Source organism: Helianthus annuus, chromosome 14 (genome assembly GCF_002127325.2).
Source record: "Helianthus annuus cultivar XRQ/B chromosome 14, HanXRQr2.0-SUNRISE, whole genome shotgun sequence".
NCBI lineage: Eukaryota > Viridiplantae > Streptophyta > Magnoliopsida > Asterales > Asteraceae > Helianthus > Helianthus annuus.
In genome coordinates this window covers 114,087,787-114,104,935 of record NC_035446.2, presented here as the reverse complement: position 1 = coordinate 114,104,935, position 17,149 = coordinate 114,087,787, and the positions used below count along the sequence as shown (strand labels likewise).

The 17,149-nt window shown below is 36.5% G+C and overlaps 1 protein-coding gene across 1 annotated transcript; it reads left to right on the top strand.

The window, feature by feature from the left end:
* Positions 1-2,407: 2,407 nt before the first annotated feature.
* LOC110909069 lies at positions 2,408-11,628 on the top strand. The gene is made up of 6 exons (XM_022154076.2): positions 2,408-2,546; positions 2,639-2,819; positions 4,059-4,565; positions 7,251-7,382; positions 9,672-10,615; positions 10,732-11,628. The coding sequence occupies exons 2-6, from the start codon at positions 2,639-2,641 to the stop codon at positions 11,251-11,253; spliced, it is 2,286 nt and encodes a 761-aa protein (XP_022009768.1). The 5' UTR covers positions 2,408-2,546; the 3' UTR covers positions 11,254-11,628.
* Positions 11,629-17,149: the final 5,521 nt, after the last annotated feature.

The following is a 17,149-nucleotide window of genomic DNA, read 5'->3' as shown; positions in this document are numbered from 1 at the left end:
CTACTTATAGACAAATGGGATGATTATCGTCCAAGAGATCTTGTGTCTTTGTGATATTAAACATCTAGATTATAATAATCAAAAGTATTCAAGGCTTGTTTCCCCTAGTTGGGGCCGATTTCAATGGGGGGGGGGTTCTAGTTCGTTTGCAACTGAATTGGTTAGATACTAGTTAAGATAAGTAGGTTAGTTAAGTAGTTAACTCGGTTAGTTATGTGTAGTGTTTTATGGCGGGTGTTAGGGTGTTCAGGGACCCTAACTGGCTCAGAAAAAGATAAACAATGTTCATGACAATATTTTCATGTCCCGGGTAAAGTCCGGTTGTTCGGTTGGATAGTAATCCGTTAAAGCGCTTAATAAAGCTTTTAAGTGTCGTTAACGCCCTTTTTAGTGACACAACTTATTCCTGACACTTTGGAAGGTGTCTAGTAATATTTTTCTCATGTTTTGGCACTTTATTAGCTAGCCAGAGGCTGAATTGTTCATTAAAGTGCTGTGTTTTGTGCTTAGTGTACGTTTTAGGCACATCCAGTCATTGTAACTTATTACTAGAGACGCAGTTCTACAACCCTTGTATCCCTACACTCACTATGGGTGTAGTAAAATCTTTCTGGCTCATACAGGCCTTAGAGGCAATATCTGCCTGATGCTGGCTTTATCAGCATGTTCAATAGGTTATCCGTTCATAGTGCTACTGTGCTTTTGTGCATCATGTTTGTCACTAGAGTTCAGTACGTAAATAATGTAGTGACGGAAATCAAAGTATGATGCAGGAATATACAAGTATCAGAAATCAAGTAGCAGTTCATCAGTAATTTCAGTTAAGCACAGTAATCAAGCAGCAATTAATCATTAATTAAACCGTACGGATACCTGGTTTAGTGAGGGTTGTAGTATCTTTAAATGTAAAATTACCAAATTATCCTTACTTTATTCATAAAATTACCAAATGCCCTTTTAGCTAACAGATATTTTGGATGAAGTTAGAGGTGTGGAGCAAACTGGCAACAAAACCGAAACATCAGGTAGTAAAATGGCTATTTTTAAAGGTTTGGGGCAAAACCGTTGAAGTGACCAAACCACATGGAGCAAAACGGAAGTTTACTCTTTTATAATTAAGTGGAACTTATTTTATTAAAACGTTAAGAAATATTTGAAATAAGATTTCTAACATACAGGTTGTAAAAATTTAAGGTTTGTATATTTATAGGATGTTGAGATCTGTAACAAATGTTAATATAACATTTTCTTTACTAAAACTGCATAGTATGATTTCTTCATTATCTTTTAACAATTATTAGTTCCAGACTTATTTGTTTTAACTTTTAAGAACAAATGATTGAATGACGATGTAGCAACTAGATACTCATGTATAGTAAAATCTCTATAAATTAATAATATTGGGATCGAGATATTTTATTAATTTAGCGAGATATTATTATATCGATAAATTAATAAATTATTAATTTAAAGAGTTGGCTTATATTCGTGAGCAACTCTCGAATTAATGAATCGACCTTCAAAATTTCCATATCCGTTTACATTACCTATTTGAATAAAACAGAAACAAGGACCTTCAAAATTCCCAAGTACATTCACACATTAGTGAACTTGTCAAGTTCAATATACATAGATCTAGATTGATCATTATACAATATCTAATGACAAATTTTAAAATCACATCAATTATGTCTTCTAAACTAGAAGGTTTTCAAAAGGAAGGACAATAAGGCTACGGAAATCGTCGAAAAAGTAAAAGCTAAATCATATTGGTGGTATAAACACTGGTCGGATTGTAAAAATCTTGACCAGAAGGAATGATATAAAAACCCGATGTATATGTTGTAATGGTTTGTCCGCAAGTCCTTGTTTTGAGGACCTTTTGCGTTTTTAATGAAAGTGAATGTTAAAAAAAAAACTAAAAGTTGTTAAAAAATCAACGATGACCAATCAACAACGAAAACTGTTATGCGAGTATAAGAGAGATCACCAAGGATGCACTCAACAAGATTTGGTGCAGTGGGTTGACAAAACTTTCGATTCAGTCAAGGAACAATTTCAAACAAGTGACTATAGATTCATTTTTAACAGACAATCCTAAAAATTTGAAATATTTTAATAATTATTAATTTATAGTTTCGTTGGGACCGATATAGTTACATTGTGATTTCAAAAAAAAAAAATTATCTTATCATTTTATCGATTAGGGTCCAATTTTATACTGATTTCAAGTTGAGACCGAACAAATTATTAATTTTATCAAAGTTATTAATTTATTGAATATTAAATTACAAAGGTTCTCCTATACCTCAAATAATTTGAAAAGTCTTGGTAAACACATGCATACACACACTAGTAGGCCCCTTTACATGGCACATTATTCTTCTAATTTTGTACAGTAGCTGACGTTGACCATTGACTTAAAAAGCAAGGTTTTACATAAATCAAGGAACAGATGTTCAAACCATCTAAAAGCTCAAGGCCTTTCAATTTTCAATCATACTTAAAAAATCGTTCTGGTTTTAGGTCTTGTGATCGGTGCAGAGGTATAACATATCAGTTGACCCACTCAAATCCTCTAGTCATGCAATTGTAGTAAGGTTTATAATCATTATTAATTAATCTTGTGACCGTGCAGATGAACCAGCAGCCTCCATCACCAACCCAGCCGCAGCAGCAGACCTCACCACCATCGCAACAGCAGCAGCAACAGGCGCAGACGCCGCCACCACCCCATTCACAGCAGCCCCCACTACAACCACATCATTTGCAGCAGCAGCCACAACAACCCAACCTACCTTGCTTTGATCTAGTTAGGGGTATGTGTTAGCCATTTAACTCTTTTGTTGTTTTAATTCTTGCTTAGGCTATTTGTTATGGTCTCACATTTTTAGAAGTATAAATAATGATTAATAATTAAATTTTGAAATATTTTTTGTTTGTGGGAAGTATTAGTGAAGATTAAAAATTCAGTTACTAATCTTACTTTTTCTATTTAATTTTTTTTTTTTTGGTGTAATTTTTGGCGTAAGATTATGAGGATTTTCTGCTGATGGGGAACAAGGGAAACATGATTTTCATATTCCTACGCCAACGTGGCATAGGGTCTCACAAAATAGACATCTTGGTCAAATTAGCTTTTTTGTGATGTTCCCTTCTGGATATTTTGGTAAAACAAAACCGCAATGACTAACTTGTTAATTTTGTTGTTCAAATTTTATTCACATCTAAATGCACTTTTCTTGGTCAAATTAGCTTTTTTGTGATGTTCCCTTCTTTTATTTATTTATTTTATTTTTCAGGTTAATTTTCTTGGTCAAATTGGCTTTTTTGTGATGTTCCCTTCTTTTATTTTTCAGAAATTTCAAGGGAGATTCATGCATTATTATAACTAATTCGTTTTTGGTTCTCATATATAATTGATGGGACTAAATGTGAGATTTTTATTTTTAACAAATTTAGAGTCAACTGTTAATAAGTTAACCAGATTGGTTCCTAATTAAAATTAAAAATTTTCAATCCTAAATTAAATAAAAGAGTTAATTACTGTTTTCGTCCCTGTGGTTTGTCAAAAATCACTATTTCAGTCCATTAGTTTAAAAATTGCGATTTCAGTCCCTGTGGTTTTACTTTCGTAACCATTTCAGTCCCTATGGTTTCACTTTTGTAACCATTTCAATCCATTTATTCTGTAAGTACAAGGACTGAAATGGTTACGAGGTGGACTGAAATGGTTACGAAAGTGGAACCATAGGGACTGAAATCGCAAATTTTAAACTAATGAACTGAAATAGTGATTTTTGACAAACCACAGGGACGAAAACAGTAATTAACTCTAAATGAAAACTGAAATTTTGCATCTAAATTAGTGAAAGATAACCATTATAAAATTTGGAACTTTTGTAGCCTTCGGAATTTTCCCGTTTAGTTTTGATTCCATAAAAATAAACTTATAACCTGTTTGAAGTTAGCATTCTTAAACCAAATTTAAGGATTCAAACTGGCCATATGCATTAAAATTGATGTGATATAACTATTTGCGTTGGAACTTATTACAGGAAGTAGAGAAGAATACCTCAAAATTGGTGTCCCTTTGTACGAAGCATCGATTAAATGTAACTGGAAAGCTGCTGAAGCTATTCTTGATAAGAGACGAGAGTTGGTGGGGTATAGTATCACTGAAAATGGGGAAACACCGCTTCATGTAGCGGCATCCGCAAAAGGTGATCCGAAACGTGTAGAAGAGTTTGTCAAAAACTTGGTGGGTATGATGACTCAAAAGCAATTGGAACTACAAAATAAGAATTACAACACCGCCCTGTATTTAGCAGCTGCAGCTGGAAACGTTGAAACCGTTAAGATTATGGTAAAGGAGAACAGGAAGTTGCTGACAATCATTGGTTCTAATAAAACAATGATGCCATTGTATGCGGCCGCTTTGTTTGGAAATAAAGATGTTGTTGCATATATTTATGAAGAATCCAAGAGTTTGTCTGACGATGAGAATTGGAGTCGTGAGAGGCGTGGCTGGCTTCTTGAAAAATGTGTTGAGAATAACATGTTCGGTAAGCATTTTAGTATTTTTTTTAATAGCCAACGGAACTTTTTATTAACTCATAACCAATACAAAACAAAAAAGAAAACACCCAGCCAGAAGCTGGATTATACAAAAGAAAAGCTTAAACATAAACAAGTTACCAAACTACATTAAAATCCCACCATTCTTGACGTGTAATCGAAGTATACTTTGATCTCACCTTTAAACTTTTATACGAAGCTTCTTTAATCTCCTCCGTCATTAATTGTACCGGACCGTGTTTGTTTGAAAATACTTTTCCGTTCCTATTCTTCCATAATGCCCACATTGTTTGAATAGCTATTGCGTGGATCGCTTTCCTCGCCTTTTTGCTCCTTTGTAGCCCAAACAGTTCTTGAAATAAATATTTTATGCTTCCTTCCAGATTTACCATTGGAATGCCGATCCAATTTGCAATCTTATCCCAAATTCTTTTAGCGAAATTGCACTGAATGAGAACATGCTCCGCCGTTTCCTCTGCCGCCCCGCAAGCATTTTAGTATCTACTTGAAGTTGCAGATTTTAGTTTTTCTAGTTTATCGTAATATGTAACGGGTTTTTTTTTTTTTTTTTGAACGGATAACAAAAATTTTATTCAAAAGAAAAAACAGTGGATTAACATAATGTCAACCCACCCATTAGAGCAACAAGAAACTTACACACCCATACACAATAAATCAAAGTTACACCATCTCTCCCAAGTAAGATCCGATACCTTAGATCTACCTTTACACCAAAGAAAACTAAATAACTTGATCTCCTCCTTTTTGCTCCTTAAGTTCGCTTGCTTCCGGTTGAAAACCACGTCATTTCGACTTCTCCATATACACTAAACAACCGTGTGAATGATTGTATACACAGCTGCCCTCCATTTCTTTAACCTCCTGAATTGCTTATGTAGATTAACCTGATTCTTGACACCAAAGGCAAAGAATGCCTGGAGCCTACCCCAGCAAGCTACAAAATCCCATATCACTTGCACCATATTACAAAATATAAACAAGTGTTCAGCCTTCTCATCAAAATCCCCACAAAACTTACACCGGATAGAATCAAGATGCACATTTCTCTTCGGCATATCTGTTATAGTCAGCAAGCGGTCAAGACATCATTAATGGAGCCCATGATGTAGCGTGTGAAATGATAATGAAGAATTGATCACGTTGATTATGTGAATACCCGTGATAATCTTCCTCAAACCCCAAGTTCAACCCAAAAGGCAGAGAATTTGAAATGGTAAAATGGTTTATTGCAAAAATTGATGAATGACCATCCATATTACATGAGAAGAACATAAATAAGAACAGAAATCCAAAACGAGCCAATAAAAAGCCATGGGCCAAACACAAGCCAAAAAACAAAGTGCATAAATCATGAAAAGGAACACAAAATTGCCCGTAACTCTCACTAGAATGCGTGTTTTGGACCGAGGGTCCTTGCCTTGATGTGCTCCTCATTTCACGTTTCGATTTGACTGGTCGAACGCTAAAACGCAAACTCGTAGCCAAAGTTATGGTCATTTCGTAAATCACTCTTGGAAGCTCGATCATGGGCCTCCAGAAATGCTATAGCTTGATCTTCCACACTTTGGCCTGCATCAGCCTATCTATTCTACTCGAAACTGGTCCCAATATTTACAAATGTTGCACTTTGAATCTGATTTCGGAAGCTATGTATTGTAAAGCAACCCGATGGATCCAACAGCCACAACCATTTATCACCACCTGGACTTCACACCCTTCGAGAGCTAAGGACAGATCCTATAATTCCCTCATTTCTTCAACAAAAGCCGGTTGTCTGGACCAACAGAAATCAAACACCCTCTTCCCATTGACCACCTTGCATCGTTTTTCCACTGTGACCATTTGTACTTCTCTATAATGAACATGTTTGGAAATCTACTGAATAAATGAATATTGGACACCCAACAATCCAACCAAAAGGATACCCGATTACCTTGGCAAGGAGACGCCCTGAACAATCTAACCAAGTCTAAACCAGCCGCCTCTACATCCAACTTCAGCTTACCAATCTGCTTCCAAGGCCCAGATAATGACATTCTGGCCGTAAAAAGTTCAAAGACGAAGAGCTCTGATCAAGGCTCCATATATTTTATTTTTTTGAACGGCAAAGTTTGCTCCTACTGTATGACACCAATAATCCTAAATTATTCTCTCTTGCTCAGGTTTGAACCCGAGACCTCCCCTCTAAGAGCCATATGTCTCTACGAAGTGAACTAGCCTCACGTTGGTGATGAAAGCTCCATATTACCTTCCTCCAAAGTAGGATTGCCGTGGCTTTGGATTCTTTTTCACTTGCATTGTTATAAAATTTTTTTTAAGGTTAAACTTTTTTTTTTTTTTTCATGTATGTTTTTTTTTTTTTTTATCGAGAAAAATATCATTCCACACGAAAAAGGGCAATTACACCAACCAGGAATTTTGGTCATCGTGAACCAGATTTGGCAACTCTTCTGTGCAGTGGTAGATTTGGTAGTTTTTTCTGTGCAGTGGTAGCGATTAAATTACCTTACACAGAATTATATTATTTTACAAAGAACTCCTTAAGACCTTTACATTTCTTAATATTAAGTGTAATAATCAATATATAAATCTTTGGTGATTTTTGTTGTATCATTTACCCTAACAAAAAGATTGTTAATTCTTTTTCATAGACGTGGCACTGAAGATCGCAAAAAAGCACCCGCTTCATGACAATGGTAGATCAATACTCAGAATTTTGGCTCGGAAGCCTGAAAGATTTCAGGAAACAAAATCCAACTTCATGGGTGCGGCCATCAAGTCAGGTAAACAACCTCTCAAAATGATATAATTTTATGTCCACAAAAGTTTCTTTTTTCCTTTTTAAAGGCAAACTTCATTAGAAAAAACGCACACCCCAAAACAGGGCCGGCGGCCAACAAAACAAAATGTGATTGTACATTCCCATGATAATATATGATTCTTTTGGTTTTCCACTATTATTATATTTTTTTGAAAAATTTCCACTATTATTATATGAAAAGCATTTTTAACCTTCAAAGTGTTTGGAAAACGGCATGCATAATTTGGAGAGGGGTATATACAGTAGAAACTCTATAAAATAATACACTTGGGACCATCAAAATTTATTAATTAAAAGAGTTATTAATTAATCGATAAATTAATAATTATTAATTTATATATTAATTAATATTTTATTAATTTATAATAGAATACTTAGTTTACAAACACCTTTCAAACTTTCACTTAATTATTTATTGTATACAATGCATGTATATCAAATGAACGGCCCAATTTGAAAGAAACCTTCAATCTCCCACCTTATTATGCTTCTTGTGTTCAATGTATCACTTTATGGACATTAAAAATATTTTCTATATAAATACAAGATCAAAATAGGTTAACACAAACAAATCATACACACAACATGGCTTCCCATCTTAAAGGTGTGAAAAAAACAACAATGACAGACGAGATTCGAAGAGCATTATGCAAGCACAACAAGGATAATCCAAGTCTCACTCAAAAGCAATTGCAAGAATGGGTTCATATTGAACAATTTCTTGTTGAGCTATGAGAAAACAACACCAGAAGTTCTTACCATGCTAAGGAAAATTAGAGACGAGATTAAAGGGGAAATTGATTTCAACAAAAAACAAAAGACAACTGAGTCATTTTTCAAGAAACCTTCATAAATCATTCATGTAATATGCTATATATAAGGAATTATTAATTTATATTTTTATATGGGGTCTAAAGAAATTATCAAAAATGTATTATCTTATAATTTTAGCGAATTATTAATTTAGCACCTATCCCCGAGTCGGGACCGGCAAAAAATATTATCTTAGAGAGTTTATTAAATAATCGAGTATTAATTTATCGAGTTTCTACTGTATGTGTGTGTATAACACACCATAGTTAGATATGTTTATAACTACACCACATATATGCATAATTACGCATTTGTGTATAAATGATACGCCACAATTGCACAGCCTAGGGCACACGAAAGGTGTCATTTTGTCGCTCGGTTACAAGTACAAAAAGTATTCATTGAGTATAAAAATCAACAACAACATAAAACAGAAAGTGTTATGCAACAACGAGATTAGTTATCTGTGAAAACAAAGTGTTATAATTTGAATGTTTAAAAGACCAGGTGATTTCCCCATATACATGGCGAAGCATCACAACGCTTTAGTTGGTGGTTAATGATTGGCGGTTAGTGTTATCAAACATGTCTCTACTTGCAGTTACCACTACTTGATGTTAGAGATAAGTCTCAAAATATTTTAGTACCGAAGCGGATAATAAAATTGGGGTCCATTTATTAAAAAAAAGTGTTTTAAATCCTAGGAAGGCTATGATTCCTTTTAGTAAAAAAAGTGTTTTAAATCCGATGAAGGCTCTATATACGCATAATTATAGATCACAAACCTCAATTTCAACAATCTTAAAGCCAAAATAACCTACATTTAGTGAGTTTTTCTTTAGAATTGGGGCCCTAGGGATGTGGGGGCCTAAAACAATTGCTTTATTTCATTCCCCCTTGAGCTGGCGCCGGAGCTAAGTAGCTAACAACCAACTGCAACTCTTGGTTAGTTGCTACTGATCGATCTTAATTGCATTTGATCTTAGTTGTAACTTATCTCAGTTTTCCTGAAACATTTAGCAATCCATACAAATACAAAGCATTTCCAATGAAGGATTTAAGGAAAAATAGAACGTCTACGCGTTGGTCGGGCTTCTCAATCCCCGCCAGGGACGTTGCCTTTTGGACCTCACCAGGGCCAGCCCCCGGTACCGAACCAAGATGGTGGTGCCCTGGTGAAATCCCCATGGTTTAGAGCCTCTGTCTCTAATCAGAAAAGTGCGTAGGAATTGAAATACGTTACACGTTTCTGGGTGTTATCACTGCTGATGCTCTTTCGTAAATACGACAATACAAGTAGAAACCTTGTTAATAGCTTTTTTTTTTTTATAAAATAATTAGATTTATTTTAGATGCTGACATTTTATATAATGAGTGTTTACTTGCTAATATTTAGTAATTAGTAACACCAATTGGCTTTTTTCTGTTTGTCCTTCAGTTTTTGGATTCTTTGGTATAAAGATGAGAGCTCCTGAAAAGGAGAGTGCATTGCCATTGCTAAGATTCCTTTGGGATGATATTGTGAAAAAATCTACGTCGGAAATTGATGCAATACTTAGAGGGCCACCAGATACGAATGACCAAGACAGTAAGACATCTTCTAAATGGGCCGTTCAAACTATGCAACTTCAGAAAGTCATTATTGAATATGTAGAAAAAATGAATACTGAGACCAGGAACATAATTAATAAGGGGCTGACAGATTCGACTAACCAAGATACCAGTTCGGCTACTATAAAGAAAGAACAAGCTCTAGCACTACAAAAACTTATTTCCGAAAGTCTTGTGAACATGCATCATGAAACCCAAAAAATAATCAAAGATCCCTCGAGTTCGATCAAGAAAGACAACAAGCCAATATCTAATAAGGAACACTTGGCTCAAGAACTACAAAAGCTCATCTTCAAACATATCGCAGACATGCATGACAATACCCTGAAGATAATCAATACCGTTCAAATTGAAAACCGAGCACGGCTACTGCAACAAGGCATTTTTGAATGTATTGAGAAATTGCGTAAAGAAAGTGAAGTAAGAATTACAAAGTATGGAAAGGACGCATACTCTTCTCGGGTACTGTTTATTGCTGCAGAAATGGGTAATACTAATTTTTTGATTGAGCTTATCCGTGGATATCCTGATCTCATATGGAAGGTAAATGATAACAATCAAAGTATATTTCACATTGCTGTCAAACACCGTCACGAGGGTATCTACAACCTACTCTATGAAATAGGCGCAATGAAAGATTTGATAACCCCTCTCAAAGATCTAAAGGATAATAATATGTTGCACTTAGTTGGAAAGATTGCCAAGCAAAATCGACTTAAAGATATATCAGGAGTGGCGTTACAAATGCGACTAGAATTGTTATGGTTCCATGTACATATTCCTCTCCAATCTGCTAGGATACTATTCTTTTTTCTTTCATGGTTAATTTGTATAACCTGGAGAAAGTACTTTATAACTAGTCTAGTTTGTTTATGTTTATGTTTCAGGAAGTAAAGAAAATGATCCCACTTTCATACAGAGAACGGGAGAATGAAGATGGTCTAACACCACATGAGTTATTCACCAGGGAACACAAAGATCTAGTCACACTAGGTGAGAAGTGGATGAAAGGAACGGCTAGTCAATGTATGGTTGTTGCAGCGCTTATTGCAACCATAGTATTCGCAGCAACTTTTACGGTTCCCGGTGGATATGCTCAAAACAATGGCATCCCTTTCTTCCATTCAAAAGCAACCTTTGTGGTTTTCGTTGTGGCAGATGCCATATCTCTAATCTCATCCTCAGCTTCAATTCTCATGTTCTTGTCTATTCTCACGTCACGTTATGCTGTATATGATTTTCTGGAATCGTTGCCTAGAAAGCTCCTATTCGGTTTGGCAACTCTTTTCCTATCTATAACAACCATGATGGTCGCTTTTGGTGTCAGTTTTTTCGTACTTTATGATTCCAATCCTTATCTGCGTGCTTGTTGTGTTCCCGGCCCTCCTATATGTACGGTTGCAATATAAGTTGTTTATCGATGTAATTCGCTCGACATATCGTTCTAGGTACCTGTTTAAGCCCAAGAAATCTGTTCTTTACTATGAAAACCCCAAGGTCTAACCATATTCGTTTCAAAAGCATAAGTGTTTGTAAAACTGGTAGTTTTCACTTCTCATTATTTTTCTTGCAATGGAATATTGGGAAGTACGAAGTCTGAATTCAGTACCCCGTTTTCTGGGATTCTAAAAACATTGAAACAAAAAAACCATCATATTACAAAGAATTAGATTTGGATGGTTTTACGCAATTTTTGTATGTCTGAAGATCGATGTGATTTTATAAAGTGGTTGTCATTTTTGCTTATGATTATATATTTTTCCAAATATGAATAACTTTCGCTAGCTAGCGTGCATGATCTTATGACTTTTTGGATGTTCATGGTTTGATTTAATCCAATCCAATCCAATTAAATATTTTTTACAGAAAATTTAATTTTTACTCCTTCTGGGACTAGAACTCATGACCTTCTCAACTTATGTGCTTCTAGAAGTTTTGCTTCTCCAGTTAAGCCACCAACCCATGATATCCAATTTAGGGATGAGAGTGGCACCGAAACCGTAACGAAAATACCGGTACCGAAAATTGTCAAAACTGGGTACCTGTACGGGACCGGTATGGAAACCGGTATTTGAAGGTAAAAATCGATATTTTAATGTTACCGATACCAAAAATGCCTAAAAGTGGGTACTGGTACCGAAAAATTCGGTAAGGGAAATTTGATACCATTACCAAATGCTCATCCCTAATCCAATTAGATAAAAGTCTAACCCAATAACTTTTGGTCTCTACCAGTACTAAGTACCAAGTACCAAATGCTCATCCCAAATCCAATTAGATAAAAGTCTAAGTCAATAACTTTTGGTCTTTGAGATACAAAAAGAAAATGTCTATGTTGCCTTAAGAACCGAACCAAACTGGCCAAATTATATTCGATTAGGATGGACAGTGTGGTGGCGTGGATAGGGGGCAAGCCCCTCCACGCTTGAAGGGGTATGGTCCCATATCTCGCACCAAAGTAGTCGCGAGTGACCATCACCCTTATCAAATACTTCCATCAGCAAGGACTTATTTGTGTCCATGCGGGCACGCGCGAACGTAGCTGGGCGTTCCAATCGGTCAAGTGATGAGAAAACTTACCTTGTTATGAAAATGGTTGTTTCGTCAATACAAGGGATGCGGTAACAACACCAGTTGCCGCACATAGCGATGCGGCTAAGCACCGCATCCTATACTTATCTCCGTCAAGGCAAGGGACGCGGAAACAACCGCAGTTACCGCACATAGCAATGCGGCCCGGCACCGCATCCTATTTGACGACGCAAGTGGGACTGACACTTTGACTTAAGCGTCCAAAACAGCAAGTGACACTGACAACAGTCACATGTCCAACCCACACGTAAGCAACGCTGGCACACAAACTGAGAGCCACAACGGGACGTGGCACCACCTCCGTGACCTACGCGCCTGACATACCTGCAAAGGGTTGCGCGTTGTCAGTCTAGCCACTCAATTACCCTCCTTCACTATTCGGCTATATATACCCATCCCGGACCAGGTTTGAGGGATCGCTTATCTACTCTCTCACACTTACTACTATCACACACTTTGCTCTCAAGCAAATACTGATTCTCACGCCGGAGAGTGGTAACAAGGAGCACCCCCACCCTATCCTCCTTGTTACGAGTCACGGTGTGTTTCCTTGTGCAGGAGACAGATCAACGAACGATTCAGCCACCAATCCTCGGAAAGAAGGGATTAACCCTACTTGACGAGACCAGTGAATTAACCCTCCTAGGTTAACCACTGTTTCATCAACGCCCCAAACACCATCCCGCACCAATTGTATGGTCAACCTTGTCTAAGCCACAGGTGAATTTTCGACGGGCGTGGGTCTCTTGACTTGGGGGTTGATGGAGAAATTGTGTGGTTTTTCATAAAAGGACCATTAATTAACAACAAGATTTCCTTATGACAACGTTGTCCCTTTCTAGCAACCCCTTCCTATTTCCTCGTCTCAACTTCCGCTACCAAACACCCCTCACCAACAACAACTTCCTATATCCCCAACGAACCCTACACCTGAGTTCGCTTTGGAAACCCAACCATAAAATATGGGTGAACCACCGGTACATTTAATAATATTCAACAAGAAAAGCTCTAGAAAAAAGAAGTATTTGTGCGCTTTTTCAAGAAAAATATAATCAGAAAAAGGAGAAAGAATTGACGAAAGAAAAATGAGATAATTTGAAGTTCCTCGCTATGTCGATCACGTTAGCGGACCCAAAAGACAAATGTACGTGTGACATTATGGAAAAAACAGGTGCTTTCCTGATTCGATTTACTCGAACCCTGACTACACTTGTACCCGTTAGGATATAGACATATGATTTATGTGTTTACAAACATTATGCCGACACCTGACTCAAAACGAAACCTGAAACATGTGTTATATTATTTTGACCCAACTCACTTGAAACAAACCCAACCCCGAACCCAAACCCATTTCGTGATCCTCTACCCTCAGCCCAAGAGAACTAAACCCAACTCGCCCCCTTTACACCCGCGGCCCAGTAACCAATGGCTCACTCCCATCTCGGCCCAACTCCCTTCTATTGTTTCTATAACCGTACATGATGTGCGTGTGTATGATAGATGCATGAAATCAGATCAAACCCTAACCTCCTCACACGTACCACAGCCTCCATCTCTCCCTCTCGCTACTCTCTTTCACTCTCGGTTCTCTCCTTCTTCGCATTCAGGTCCGGCCGGCAAGCATCAGGACCCAATTAGGACGTAGTTGACCATCCTCTTATATCTCCATTAAATCTAACTGAGCTTAAACTAAGGTGAGTTCACACTTTAACTAAAAGCATGCATTCCCGGGTTTGGGAACTACACTCTCCCTTGATTTGGGACTGTAATGACTCTCACTAAAATTAATACTTATTATGTTAATTGTATAAAAAGGAAACCCTAATTAAGACACCCAAGTAATCCTGCACAATCCCTAAAATTTTCAGAATAATCAGAATCAGGATCAGGGCCCCTAAAACTCAGGGGGGGGTATTCCCTACTTGACGATTATCCTCTTAACTCGTTGTCAAAATTAAAATTTTTGAATTCATCAACTCAGCAGGCCTAGTCCCACGCGTGGCAACCCTATGACCCTTAGGTGTCCCTTACGGACCGTAAGGGAATAGTCTTACGGTCCGTAAGCATGTCAATTTTGGTGTATAAATAGCAGGCCTTGGGACTTGAAATCAGAAGTTAGAACGACGTAAATTCTCGTTGTATACGTCGAGTTATAGCCGAAATAGTCTCCAAATCACTAATTAGTATAGCGGGATGCTGCTACGATGCCGGGTATTAACTCGATCGCTGTTCAATTCTTTTCTTTCCGTCAGCTTTTATTTTTGTAAATAATAGCTCGGGATTTTACCCTCTGAATCCCTAAACTCTGCCCGTTATTAGGGTAATAACTCTAATCACTGGTACGATACTCTATCCGATCGGTTGAAACTATCCGAAAGGATGTTTAAGTGCTATCCTTTGTCATTAGTCGTGATTCCGACAGGATGTTTAAGTATCACCCGAACTCGGGGAATACTCTGTCATTCGTTGTGAATCCGATGGATGTTTAAGTGATTACACTTTGTCATTCGTTGTGAGGGTTTTATCTCGTGATTATCGTTAAAGTTGAATTGAGTTAATACACTAATACGAGTTCCATTGTATCTAGAAATTAGAACTCGTAAGCAAGGAGCTGCTAGAGTACTTAATAACTAAGTAAACTTAATAGTTAAATAAACTTAGCAGCTAAGTTAGCTGAGTAGATTAATTAATCTATTAATTAAGTTAAGTATGATTAATTAATCAAGATTAATTATGTTAATCAAGATTAATTAAGATTAATCAAGCTAAGCAAGATTAATTAAGCTAAGCAAGATTAATTAAGCTAATCAAGATTAATTAAGCTAAGTAAGTTATTTAGTTAAATAGATAAGCAAACTTAATAGTTAAGGAAACTTAATAGTTAAGGAAACTTAATGGTTAAGGAAACTTCCTAGCTAAGGAGTAAATCTACATATAAATAGGAAGCTTAGGATTCATTTTCCTTTGTTCATTTCTTCTATTCTTCTCTCTATACGTTGGTGTTCTAACCAATAATCACCGATGCGATGTTATGTTCGATCGATTCAGGAACCAACTAACGGATGCCAAAGTATTATACTTTGAGAGTTCGTTAAACGGATGCCAAAGTACTATACTTTGTGATTTCGGTAAACGGAATCCAAAGTGCTACACTTTGTGAAATTCGTTAAGGTTCGAATCTCGTGACTACCGTTAAGGTTTGATTTGGGTTTTACATAAATACGTATTCCATTCTGTTAAACTATATGTTTAACTACCAAGAATACTCCCAACTACACACTTACGATCAAACAAACTATTAAATCATTAGAAGATCCAGAATAATAAAGTGCATGCTTAAATTTATTGGAAGAAGTAGAATCAAGAAGCTTGTTAACTCAATCCTGCATGCTTATAAAGTGAGTCATTCTCTTTTTATCAACTGTTTTACAATACTCCAAATTATTTTCCAAAGTTATAATTACAAGGATTAAGTCTTTGTAATCACCAAATTACAGCCGGTATGTGGGGTATTGTGCACATTACTATTGTTATCAGTTTAGGTGAGCGTACCTAATTCATGAAACGTCACTTTTAGGTGAACGGACCTATTAGTGATTGACGTCACTTGTGGGTGAATGGACCCAACAGTGATATGACCACAGTCACCGAAACGAGTCGAGTGACAAATACTTTGGGTAGTTGGTTGATATGGAAACATTGTAATCGCTCTTAATACTGTAATTTATAACCAATGTGTCATTTTTAGTAAACTGAATGATTCACTCAGCATTTCCCGCTGACGAAACCTTTTTAAAACGCGTTTCAGGTAATTACAGTAGATTGGAGTAAAGATTGGATCCGGCACTGAAGGACTTCAAGAATTGGCTTATTTTATTAATTAAATCAACTTAAGAAATATTGTTTTTGGGTTTATCCCTTATTAAAAGCTACCTTTGTAAAACATGGAATTATTCCATCTAGGGTAAATTAGTTTTTGAGTCCCTGTGTTTTAGTGGTTTTAACTAGTTGAGTCCAAAAGCAAAAAGTTTAACGACTTGAGTCCCTATAAGCATTTTCATTAACCATTTGAGTCCTTTTGGGTCCAAATTTTAACCTTTTGAGTCCAATTTTTTGGACTCAAATCGTTATAAAAAGAACAAAATTGGACTCAAAACGTTATAAAATAAATGGCTAGGGACTCAGGGCGTTAAACTTTTTGATTTTGGACTCAAGTGGTTAAAACCACTAAAACACAGGGACTCAAAAAGTAATTTACTCTTCCATCTATTTAAATAAAATCCGGTGTTTTCTAAACTCTGATATTTTTCCTAACTCACGGTCCTGATGAAATTTCCGCTGCAATATTTTTCAAAATAACTCACCGGTACCACTGGACTGCTCGCGGCTCCCGATTCCGTCCAGGGTGGGTCGGGGGTCGTGACAGTAAAGGTGGTATCAGAGCTAAGCCACTGCTTTAAGCCTGTAAGTGTTGTGATAATAATACTTAAGCTTAAATAAAAAGAGTTAGGAGATTGCTATTAACTGGTAGCACATCTGATAGCATTTAGACTTGAACATAAGAAAAGACGCCTTAGTAAAAGCTAAGCCACTTGTTTAAGCAATTAAGTGTTGTAATAATACCTACGTTTAAACGGAGAGTTAGGAACTTAATATTATCTGATAGCACTCTAGATGATATTTAGACTTGAACTTAAGAATTTTGCCTTA